This window comes from Thamnophis sirtalis, unplaced genomic scaffold, assembly GCF_051295495.1.
Source record: "Thamnophis sirtalis isolate CommonGarterSnake01/CBP01778 unplaced genomic scaffold, rThaSir2_p1.2 scaffold_10, whole genome shotgun sequence".
Lineage (NCBI taxonomy): Eukaryota > Metazoa > Chordata > Lepidosauria > Squamata > Natricidae > Thamnophis > Thamnophis sirtalis.
Window position 1 is genome coordinate 53692282 of NW_028261390.1, and position 12805 is coordinate 53705086.

The following is a 12805-nucleotide window of genomic DNA, read 5'->3' on the forward strand; positions in this document are numbered from 1 at the left end:
CATAGGGCTGGTTTTTGCGATCTCGGCCATACGGACAAACCGGAAGTCACCATTCCCAAACTTCCGGGTTCCCCATAGGTCTGCCTTTTGCCCTCTGGAGGCTTCAGGGAAGCTGCTGAGGCCTCCGGAGGGCATCCAAGCGGGGCAGGGGAGGTTGTTTTTGCCTCCCCAGGCTCCTAGAAAGCCTCTGGAACTCGGAAAGGCGAAAAAACCACAGCAAAAGCAGGGGGTGTTGCTGATCGTGTGCATGTGTGTGTGCACGCACACTCATAGCATTATGGGTGTGGCATGCTGGCACACGAACCCCTCCCCCCTGTGCTCCCCCCGCTTTTGGCACGGCAGCCAAAAAAGGTTTGCCATCACTGTTTTAGACTGACTGGTCTGTAGTTTCCTGGCTCTCTCTCCCCCCCCCCCCTTTCTTGAATTTTTGTTATTATCTTTTCTTCTGTGGGGATCTTCTCACCCTTCCAATGTTGTGTGAACACAATTCTGGCCGCTGTTAACACGTGTACTATTAAATATGTGTTTCCTTTACTATATTTGTCTGGTATGATGCCCAACAGGAATATTTCCAGTTTTAGATCTATATGTTCCTTTATCATTTTTTCTAGCCAGGTGTGTTTTTTTTTTGCTTTTGAACATGTCCACCACATGTGGTAATATGTGCCCAGGATTTGGTTGCACTTCCAGCACTTAGCACACATATCCTTAAACATTCTGGCTAATCTTGCTGGTGGGAAGTGCCATCTATAAAACATTTTGTATACATTTTCTTTATATGCAATGGACAATGTCAGTTTATATAGTTTCTATCCCACAACTTTTGCCATTTGTCCAATTCTATGGAATACCCAAAAAGTTTAGCCCATGCTATCATAGTTTCTTTTACTTGCTCCTCTTCCATTCTGATAGTCAATAAATAATTATAGAAGTTTAAAATCAGTTTATCCTCTGGTCCTGTTAAAATTTAGTCCAATTCTGTTGATTCTTTATAAAAACCTTATGTTTTGGCATCTTTATGGTATCTAGATTGTATCTGTGCATGTGGCCACCATGCTAAATTTATCCCTTGGTTATTCAATTTCTGTTTGTTTTTCAATTTCCCCTTCTCATTTAAAATCTTTTTGTGTCTTACAATTTTTCCCATGACCATCAAATTTGGGTATGTTTGTGCCCCCATTGTGGAGAGCCAGACTGGTATTTCAAGTAGTGTTTTTCCTTGATTTTTGCCCATATAGAGAATAGGGCATTTCTAATATAGTGTCCCTGAAAGTATTTATGTCCTTTATATTTCTCATACCATAGAAAGGCATGCCACCCAGTTGTAAGTCGTATCCCTCCAGTACAATCCCTCCAGTACAGTCTATGTCTTCGAGTTATCCATTCTTATAGCCAGGTAAATGCAGCTGTTTGATAGTATAGTTCCCAGTTGGGCAATCCAAAACCTCTTCTATGGATAGTCTTGCATTGATTTCAACCTAATTCTTGCGTTTCTGCTTTGCCATATACATTTGGTTACCATTCTATTTAATTCCTTGAAATATTTCCTTTCTAGCTTTATTGGAATTTTTGGAACAAGTACAACAGTCTCGGTGTATTCATTCTGGTGGTGGCTATTCTTCCTAACAGTGATAATTGCATGTTAAATTTGTTTTGTATGTTTTTTTACTTAAAGTAAGGAATTTTTGTGAGCTTGTTTTCTTTAAAGAAAAATATACCCTTCTCTGTTATGTTAAATTTCAGTTTTTTGTTCATACTGTTAGTGGGACTATTTTATGCCTTATGCAACATTTATTTGAATGGGACATGTGAATTTGCTGACATCTGGAATAGGAAAATGTTCCGTACTGGATTTTCTTATCATTAACATGGTGTTGAAGCCTCCCCCCACCCCCAGGTTACTTTATGTATTCTAATCTGACAAAATTTAAAGTAACCTTTTTATCTAATCATCTTTCCACTTAAAGTAAGGGATTTTTTAAAAGAATAAATTATTCCTCTTTGCCATGTTAAAATTTAATATTTTGTCCATACTAAGATACTGGGCCACTTTATGCTTTCTAAATGTGGATTTGCTTAAAGTTAAGAGTTGAGATGTAGCATGCAGAATTTAGCATATGTTAATTAATACTACTATTTTGTGGTTTCTTTTGGATATTTTTTTGCTGATATGTAATTGCAGAAGATGTTAATTATTGGATTTAGCTATAATTAAGAGAGAAATTATGGGCTGAAGAGCTTTATACTGTATCTCTTAATTTAGAGGAGGAGAATAACAGAATAACAGACTTGGAAGGGACCATGGAGGTCTAGAGAGGACAGGTATTCCTCTTAACATTTTCTTTCCTATTTTAATTTATATTAATAGTTTTACATTTCTGCTTTCGGTATGTTAGAGTATTTTTTCTTTTGGGTGAAGACAGATGCAAAGTAGGAATTAAGCAGCTCTGCATTCCTCCTGCTGCCCATCTTTGCCATGATCTCCCATTGGTGGATTGATTGTTTCCTTGCCTTTTTCTTATTGTTTATATGTTGGAATAATTTTTGAAAATAATTTTTAACATTTATTGCAAGTCTTAGTTCATTTTGAGCCTAGCTTTTCTGACTTTGCAGGTTCAGGTTATAAGTTGCTATTGCCTTTCCTCTTTTTATATACTCATCATTTTTGCCTTTCTGTTTGTCTGAGAGTTTTTGTCCAACCATGCTGGTTTTTTAGATTTCTTATTTTTCTTTTTCAGTGGCATTGTATTGGGCTTTTTCGAGTTTCCCAAGCTTCTTGGGTTGTTGGCCCCTTTAAGATTCTCATTCATGGAATCCTTCCCACACTCTCTATAAGTTTGTTGAAATCAGTTCTTTTAAAGTCTAGGATACTGGTTTGATTATGTTCTATTGCTTCTGTCTGCATTGTATTGAATTCTAATATGAATGATCACTCTCCCCCAGGGCTCCTGCAATTGCAATCCCCTCTATCATTTTTCTCTATTAGTAAGAATTAGATCCAGTGTTCCCTCCTCTTGTTCCCTCCTCTACTTTTTGGGTGACAAACTTATCAACTAGGTTGGTCAGGATCATGTTTGATCTCCCACTTGATTCAGAGTTTGTCTCCCAGTTGATGTCAGACAAAATTGCTGTTTCCTCATGGTTGGCAAAGCACCTCTCCTTTCTTTACCACCCCTCCAGGGCAGCTTTGACCCTATAGTGTCTCCTGACAAGCAGATACCAGCCGGTTTTCATGGAGCTCGATGGAGCTCCACTATTTCCAGACTATTGCCGCCATGGCGCCAACTGGTTGTCCCCATTCTTCCTGGTTCTTGTGAAGTACACAAAGAGATTATGAAATGGTTAATAGTTGTCATGATGAAGATGGGAAGTTTCTTTCTTAGCTTTTCTGTTTCTATTTTTTCTTTTTTCATCTTTTTCTTTCCTTTTTCTTTCTTTTACTATTGTAATTACAACTTTTAATAAAATTATTTTTAAAAACTAAGAGTGACTGATGATTAGGAAGAAAGAAGAGATATGTTACTGATAAATAAACTGAATCTTCTCTCATTGCACTCACTCTTTACTCATCCCTTATTTAAATTGGAAATGCCTAAATTGTAATTTACAATTTGTAAATTCCTTACCTTTTGCTTTCACCTAACAACCTTGGTAGCTTTTTTCATTCTCAAAGATGCTTCACTGCCATCTTCAATAGTATATGTTTAAACTAGCAGAAAAATTTAACAGCTTGGCATGAGGAACAACATGCTTTTGATTTAATGATACTTATCCTGTGATTTGCCAAGAAATCTACTTTATAGAGCCCAAGACTCATTCTGCAACTGATTTATTAATTAAGTTGCATTTTTGTTGAAGCACCAACTTGGAACTCATCTTTGCTTGCTTCAGAAAATAAAAATTATTCAATTAAAAAAATGAATGCTTTATAGGAGGGAGCTAGAAATGGCACTAATTTCACATATACCGTATATACTCGAGTATAGGCCGACCCGAATATAAGCCGAGGCACCTAATTTTACCACAAAAAACTGGAAAAGTTATTGACTCGAGTATAAGCCTAGGGTGGGAAATGCAGCAGCTACCGGTAAATTTCAAAAATAAAAATAGATACCAATAATGTTTTTGAATATTTATTTCAAAGAAAAACAGTAAACTAGCGGTGTATTCAATGAAATACTTCACTCACCTCATGATGCTGATGTCCCGCTGTGATGATGATGTCCCGTGCAGCCGTGGGAGCGATGTCCCGCCTCCTATGACACACGGCACAGTGATTCCTATCATTGGATCACTGTACCAGAGGAGGTGGGACATCGCTATGTGGCTGCTTGCCATAACAAGGAGGAGGTGGGACATCGTTGCAGAGCGGCAGGAGGGGGAGGAAGGGGAATCGTAAGACAGCCCTGCATTACATTAGAACGTGAGGAGGGGGGATGGTGCGGTGCGCGCTGCGCGGCAAACTAAGACAGAGGGAGGTGAAACTCACAGGGGCGCCGGGCCATTCACGAGCGTCACCCAGCGGCATGGCCCCGCCCCTTTTTCTCCTCCATTTCGGGCAAATTTTTCACTGACTCGAGTATAAGCCGAGGCGGCTTTTTTCAGCCCAAAAAGTGGGCTGAAAAACTCGGCTTATACTTGAGTATATACGGTAAGCAAGCTGGAATTAAAGAGGATTCAGGACAGAAAATAAAAAGTATTCATTATATAAACATATTTACATAATGCTTAATTAAAGTAATTGTTCATTTGTAGAAGATAGATATATATGTAGAAGCAGTTTTCAGAGCTTGAATTGGAAGAGGTGTCTCCCCCCCCCCATTTATAGATAAAGGACAGCGTCCAATACATAATACCAGAGTTCCTCAAGTGTCCTCAACTGCTAAGTTGAGTTATTGTCACTGGCCCCAGCTACTCCCTAGGCAGAGGTGGGTTGCTCCTAGTTCGGCCCGGTCCAGCTGAACTGGTAGTGGAATTCAGGCCTGGGTCGTAGAACCACCAGTGATCCAGGCCTGCCATGCCCCTGAACCGGTTCCCTTGCTGCTGCTGGGCTGCCACAATTTGTTTTTCAGTGAATGCGTGTGCGCAGTTCACTGTAAATTGTTCTGCACATATACGAAGAACAATTTATATTGAACAGCACACATGTGTGCAGCGGGTTGTGAACCAGTAGTAAAACTGGCAGCAACCCACGCTTGTCCTTAGGAAAGAATGACCCTTGACTCCATAGGTTTTAGAGAAATGATACTTTTACTAGAGATGCTGAGTGCAGCATGGATGAGGCAAGCTCTGAAGAAAAACTATGTGAAAATCATATATTGAAAGCAATCCCCAGTGTTTAAAACCTCTCCCTCTGGGAGAGCAGTCCAATTAGGTCTTGTTCTGATGTTTTGGGAACTTGGTGCTTCAGGCACTGGTGTAAATTCCTTTCCCAGGGCTGGCATCCTTAAGGCTTGGCAGATGGCTCACTTTAGTTCCTGTTAGCGTTCATACTTCCCAATTTCCCATTTACACCTCCAGCATGCTTCCCTTCCCAAAAGCCCCCCCCCCCACTTGGTTATGACAGTTGTTAGCAAGCTTCAAAAAAGGGAAGATGAACAGCTGACAGTTATCATCATCATCTGCCACCTTGGTTTCCCTATTCAGCAAGGGCACTGTATCTGTTATGCAAGGATACACCGAAAGTTTGTGTTTATGGCTCACAGGTATCACCCTGCCAAATCACACAGTTGTCCTTATTGCTCTTCTCCTGCAGGATCATTTTGGTAGAGGGGGCTGATAGTGGAGCAGCTCAAAAGAACAGAATGGCTAAATTGGACATCTAATTTCTGCCTGGAAAGCACCGACGAAAGACTCTAGATAAGCAACCTGTCCAAGTAGACTAGCAATTTGCTTACAGATAGGACAATATCCAAATTTTAAAGAGTACCATGAAAGACAGCTGCAAAACAAGTGTTGCATTGAACTAGGCCAGACATTCTAAAATAAAATTGCAATCACAGAAGAACTTACCAAGGTTGATTTCCAGTTATATGATTTGCGTGCCTAATGGGCCTAATGACCTTGGTCCTCTCAGTCTTCCTGAACTCACATTGAACAGCTCTTCCCAGCAGTCTCTGGTGGTATACAAATGCAATGCAGATGCAACCAGTATCTCAGCTCCTAGGTGCCTATCTTGGTCCACTGGACTTCGTCTCAGTCCTCCTGAACTTACAGTGAGCAGCTCTTCCCAGCAGTCTCTAGTGCTATGCAAATGCAATGTCTGAAAGGGATATAGCAATAGCAGTTAGACTTATAATACCGCTTCATAGGGCTTTCAGCCCTCTCTAAGCGGTTTACAGAGTCAGCATATCACCCCCACAGTCTGGGTCCTCATTTCACCCACCTCGGAAGGATGGAAGGCTGAGTCAACCTTGAGCCAGTGAGATTTGAACCGCTGAACTGCAGATAGCAGTCAGCTGAAGTGGCCTGCAGTATTGCACTCTAACCACTGCGCCACCTCGGATCTAAAACTGAGCCAGAGCAATCAGGATTATTAACCAAATCCAATTTGGCGGTTTCATGTGCAGAAGCAGAAATGACCTGGAGCTTCATCTTTTTTGCTCTGGCCCCCTGACTGCTGATTTAATGTGCCTACAAAGTCACACCCTTATTTAAAAGTCTATGGTAAGAGTTTGACTATGGCCAAAAGGTTCCATCTTAATATTTGATGTCAAAGAGTAAAATTTGGGGAATGTCACAGGAATCTATAACTTAGAGAAGAGAACTTAACAGAAGCTTATATCTCCTAGCTTCCATATATTCAAGAAAATGGCAACAATGAAATCTACAATCTTTTTAAAAAAATTCTCTTTTATTTGAATATAGGTTTTGGTGGAAAACAATAAGGAAAATTAAAATGGAATTTTAAAAAAATATCTAGTTAGTTTTTAATGGTCACAGGTAAGTCCTCTTCTGTGAAATTCCTTCTGTATTTTTCATTCCTTTGTCCCATGCATTAAATATATCTTTAAAGTACTTTTCTAAGTATTATTTTTTGTCCATTATTTCAGTGTTGGAGAGCATTAATGCAATGTGAAAGAAGGGTTGCCATGGAAATATCTCATTATTGTTGAATTGGAAAATAATTACTCTGCCAAAAAAATCCCAGGTAACCTGTCAGTGCTTGAGTTAAGGATGACTAGGGCAACCTCAACTCTTTCTCTTAAAAATGGGGAATTTTGAAAATCATATTTTTGTCTTATTGTTATACTTTGGAGGGAGGGAGTTATACATACAATTTCATTCTGTGGCAAATATAGTATGTATCATTTTAATTGGGAATATATATCACTTTCGATTGCACACACACATACACAAGCACACACAAACACGCACACATATACAAACACTATACATACCACACTGCCCTCTGGTCTACAGAAAAACCTCTGACCTAGAATGTTGAGTTGTAAATAAAAGCAATAAACACATGAAATGGGCCGAAATCAAGCAATTGTTCAACCCAACCCATTGATAATTTAGATGTATATAATATATAAGGTGTTCCTCAAATCATAATGTGTAGGAATTTGGGATTTCAATAGTTGGTCACTTTAAAATGCTTTATTTAGTTTTATGTTCTATGTAATCCATTAAAAGTCTCTGATTGGCAGGGTACAAATGCGGGCAATGAATAAATAGGTAATTCAATGATTGATTTTCTTTTCAAAGGAATTCAAGAAGAATTTTATGCTATTTACTTGCTGAAAACATTAGGTTAAAATATATATTAATATACAGAATAATCACAATTTTGTAAAAAAAAACCAGTATATCTCAATATTTGTTAACTAGTTTACATAGTTCTTCCCTTGTTTTGAATGTCAAGGGTAAACTCACAAGAGTTAAGGGTAACTTAAACTTGATTTGAAAAGAAATATTTCAACTACATTTTGTGATAGAAAAGGACAGATGTCCGGTAGACACTATGTAGATGTCATTGTACTTGAGAGACCGCCTGCTGCCAATTACCTCCCACAGACCCATTAGATCTCACAGGGTTGGCCTCCTCCGGGTGCCATCTACCAGCCAATGCCATCTGGCTATTACCCGGGGGAGGGCCTTCTCTGTGGCAGCTCCGGCCCTCTGGAATGAACTCCCCGCAGGGATTCGGACCCTCACCTCTCTCCAGGCCTTCCAAAAAGCCGTTAAAACCTGGCTTTGCCGGCAGGCCTGGGGGTGATGAGTTCCCTCCCCTCTCGACATGTATGGTTGTGCGACTGTTGCCTATTTTTATTATTTGTATTTCGTTTTTATGTTCCCCTTTTCCCCTTTTTGAATTGTTCGCCGCCCTGAGTCCTCCTGGAGAAGGGTGGCATACAAATAATAAAATTCTATTCTATTCTATTCTATTCTATTGCTCAATTGAAACAAATTAGCTAATTTGTATGATAACATGTATGTTGTTATTTCACTCTATCACATACACATAGGCAACAAACGTGCATAGGATAGTGTGCTGTAAACTAACACTAATTCAGTGAATGCATTATATATCTTATTGGTTCTCCCTCATATAGAAGGAAGGAAGGAAGGAAGGAAGGAAGGAAGGAAGGAAGGAAGGAAGGAAGGAAGGAAGGAAGGAAGGATTTATTAATGTATCTGCAAAGCCTGTTTCTTACTTCTACCTGACCCAACGGCTTATGATTCTGAGATCTGTGTTCTGGGTGTATCGTTCTTGGGAAGTGAGACTGGATGCCAACATTTACAGAAATAGAGGATTATTGCCTGTTCTAGGGTAATATTTCTAGATATTACACCCTGTTTGAAGTGTCACTGCAATGTGGCATTTATTTTAGCATGATAAGTATGGCAGTTGAGGTCCATGGTATTTATCTTAAGCATTCTTTAATAGCCTCACGTGAATCAATATTTCACTAACTTGACAGCCTGAACTTTTGCTGTGTTGAAAATAGAAAATAACATCACATTCATGAGCAGGGCTCATGTTCGAACAAAAAAGAGTGAAAATCTATCTTCTTTTTTAATGTACTGAAAGTCTTGCTCAAGAGTTGCCTGACAAGGTGAAGCACAAATAATAAACTGGAGATGGAATTTATTGCATACCTACATTTGATCATTTAATGTACAATTATTCTTTAAAAATATTTGTTTGATATGCAATAGCAATAGCACTTAGACTTACAGTAAATACCATTTCACAGTGTTTTACAGCCCTCTCTAAGTGGTTTTACAGAGTCAGCATATTGTCCCAACAATCTGGGTCCTCATTTTACCAACCTCAGAAGGATGGAAGGCTGAGTCAACCTTGAGCCTGGTGAGATTCGAACTGCCAAATTGCAGTCAGCCGGCAGTCAGCAGAAGTAGTCTGCAGTACTGCATTCTAACCACTGAACCACCAAGGCTCAGATGAGATTATAAGTAAAATGCAGGGCATTCTTAAGTCAAGAGATGCCCCTAAACTGTATGGTCCAGGTTTTATTCCTTGTTTATGCATGCTTATGCATACCCTAAGAAAAGCAGGTCTTTGATTGCACAATCCTATCCAATGTCTTTAACTCCCTCTCCCAATGCAGAGGCCCCTTAATATCAGCAATATTTTAAAAGAATAATAATAAATTATGAAATACTGGGAATTGCAGGTTGAATACTGGGATGTGCAGAATGAAGTTGAATAATTATGGAAAATGAAATCCATTGTTATACCAATCATGTCTGAAACCCTCAGAGAGATGTTTAAAAGAATTCCTCTATATTTGAGAATATAGGTTTTATCAGACCTGGGCACCTGACTTTTCCAAAATTCCACCTGCTTGGAATTCACTATATTCTTAGATCCTACCTTAATAATTCTTAGCTCTTGATTAGAACCTTATTATCTACCAGGCTGTATATCTAACTGTAGATTACTGATAGATAGTAATTTCACTTTCTTGATATTTAGATAAGAACATATATTGTTTTTAAAATAGTAAAGTATACCTTTCCTGTTCAAAGAACATTTCTCTCTCTCTCAGGACAGTGACAACCTGTGGTGGGATGCCTTTGCGACAGAGTTTTTTGAAGATGATGCAACCTTAACACTTTCCTTTTGTTTGGAAGATGGACCAAAGCGATACAGTAAGGGAAATATATATTTTAATATTCCAGTGATGAAGTGAGGAGAGATATAAAGTCCTCCTTCAACTGTGGGTTTTCTTGATTATGAAACTCTGCTTCTGACCAAATTTAGAGGTTAAATAAAAATGAAATGAAGTGATCCTTTCCAAGCATCCAGTCTGTATTTGAATGAGGAGAGTAAACTTCATATATGGCATTTATTTGGAAAGCTGAACTGGAGATTGATACAAATATTATGGGCAGGCAGATAATGTGAAAAGAAAGGCTCCTGGTCTATTTCTGACACAAATAAAGAAGAAAAACCAGTAAGTGGGAGGGAGGGGTCATAGATTGTTTCCCAGAATATTTCCATGAGCCCAACTCTTTCTAAAAGAGAGTTTCAGTTGCAGAATTTTTATATTATACTGTGTAATCTTATGGTTCTTTTGCTGCATTCTCATCCAGTTCTCAAATAATGGCAAATTATGACTTGCTTGAAACAAAGGAAAAAGGATATCCTTGATGCAGTTAACTACACAAGTGTTTTATGCTTCGGAGTAGTTCTTCTGTTATGGTTTTCAAGAGTCAATTCAAAGATTACTCATCGTATTAAAAAACAGGAACATTTTTGTATACTTATAAAGCCTTTAGTCTTAAAGCAGGATTCCCTTTCAGCTTGTTTGTCCATTTGACATACCTGAAGCTTTTCCAGAATCACTTTCCTGTCTGGGTTTCTGAAATGAAGGGAGATCCTTAGCAGACCTTAATCATTCAATTATTATTTACTGATATGACATGATTTGCTCCTGCCTTATGATAGGTCAGCCATCTCTACTTTTGAACATTTTCCTATTACATGGCAAAAGAAGGAGAATTATCACACATCACATAAATAACTTTTGAAGTTTATTCACACGAAACAGCCCCCAATTTGGAGATCTTTAAAAGAAATTTGAATCAATTCCTAGAGGAAGGTGTGTTGAGGGCTATCAATTGTAGATTCCAGATCGGGGGTGGCATAGTTCAAAATATCCATTTTGAGAGAACAGTGGTGGGAAAATGATACGTTTTCATCTCCTGCTTATGAACACCTAAGACATATCGGATTGTGAGAAATAGAGAAGGATCTTTGTCTCATGTCTTCTTATATTTGCTAGTATCTAGAATAATATTTCTCGACTTCCTGTGGTGATGTCATCATGCTGGAATTGAGGAACGGCAGCTCCCGTAACCTGTAACCCAAATTTCTTTGTTTGGGCTCACTTTTGAGCACTGCGGAACCTGAAGGGGTCGGCAGATTCAGGGGGGAATTCTGAAGACACTGGGGTGGTAACAGTGGTGGGTTTCAAAAATTGTTGGAGCCTACTCTGTGGATGTGACCTCCTTTGTGGGAGTGGCTTGCCACCCATGTGACTGGGTGGGAGTGGCTTGACGCCCATGTGACTGGATATGAAATTATGAATTAGTAAGAATATGATGTAAACTTGTTTTTTAAAAGGCATCTTTGGTTTGCATTACAATAACTTCAACACACGCAATGTTCTGATTGCACCACAAACGCAATAGACATCCTTACCTTTCACAGAGGCACTGAGTTTTATAAATATGAGCATGATAGGGTAGAATAATCATATCCAAGGACCCTTTCTCTTATCCCCAGTCATGAAATTCTGGGTTTTTTTTGCTTTTTTCTTTTAAGAAAGAAGCATTTTTCATTATTAGGCCCCATTGTCTTTAAAGAAGCCATCAGCTGCCAAGAGTCAAATGAAAAACAGAGTGGAAAAACAAGGCCTAACAAGGGGAATGAAAATAACGAGACAATAGTAGAGAAAGGGCTTTTCTAAATATTACTACCAACTAAAAAGAGATAGTATGTCAGGTGCAATCATTTTCCTAGGGAGGACTTCCATCCTTAAATAGAAATGGGCAAAAAGATACCACCCAGGAACACGTACAAACTGAAAAAGAAGTAATGTAGGGGATAAAGAAAGAGAGAAATGTAGTTGCTTCTTGGAGAAGATGGGTAAACTTGGTAAGCCCCCTTTGTGGACAGCCAGTCCTAGCCACTTGCGCCCGGCGCTGTGGCTGAAGTGAACCCCCAAAGCCCCTGCCGCCACCGGAATATCTGCTGCCTCCTCCTCCTCCTCCTCCAACAGCACTGCCAGATTTGCCGCCTGATGCTGCGGCTGAGGTGAAGCTGCCAAAGCTCCCTCCGGCACCCCCGCCCGTGGCAGCGACGCATCCCCCTCCGCTCGGAGCACCTGAGCTGGGCCCCGCGTTATCCCTCCCCCTCTCCTCCGCCGTGCTTTTGAGAAGCCATACTGTCAGTTGCAGTGCTCAACAAAACAAGTCTGGAGAGGTCTTTTGCGGGTGGCCAGTTCTAACCGCACCTTAGAGAGGGCGTTCCCGGAAGTTAATTACTTCCGGGTTCACAGACCAACCGGTCCGCAAGGACCGGCAAGGAATGGTAGGAACCCACCCCTGGGTGGTAAGGCAAACCCCCCAGTGGGTAGAAGAAACCCACTAAATGGACAAAGATCTATCTTGTCACTTGGACAAGACTGGAGCGATAGTGACTGTATAAGAGGGAAGTGAATAGAGAAAGCAGTTGAAATCGAGACATTTATTATCATTGAATACCCAAAAAAGGAGGACAATGTGAAATTGGCGGAGTGGATGAGCTGGAAAGAAAAAGGCTCTGTGG

At 39.8% G+C, this 12805-nt stretch overlaps 1 protein-coding gene across 1 annotated transcript in view; it reads left to right on the plus strand.

The window, feature by feature from the left end:
* The window catches only part of LDB2 (LIM domain binding 2), a 106403-nt gene that overhangs the window by 26661 nt on the left and 66937 nt on the right, over window positions 1-12805 (plus strand). The window contains exon 2 of the mRNA XM_087723789.1: window positions 10020-10122. Within this exon, the coding sequence (XP_087579915.1) occupies window positions 10020-10122 (103 nt within the window). The remainder of the gene's footprint in view (window positions 1-10019; window positions 10123-12805) is intronic.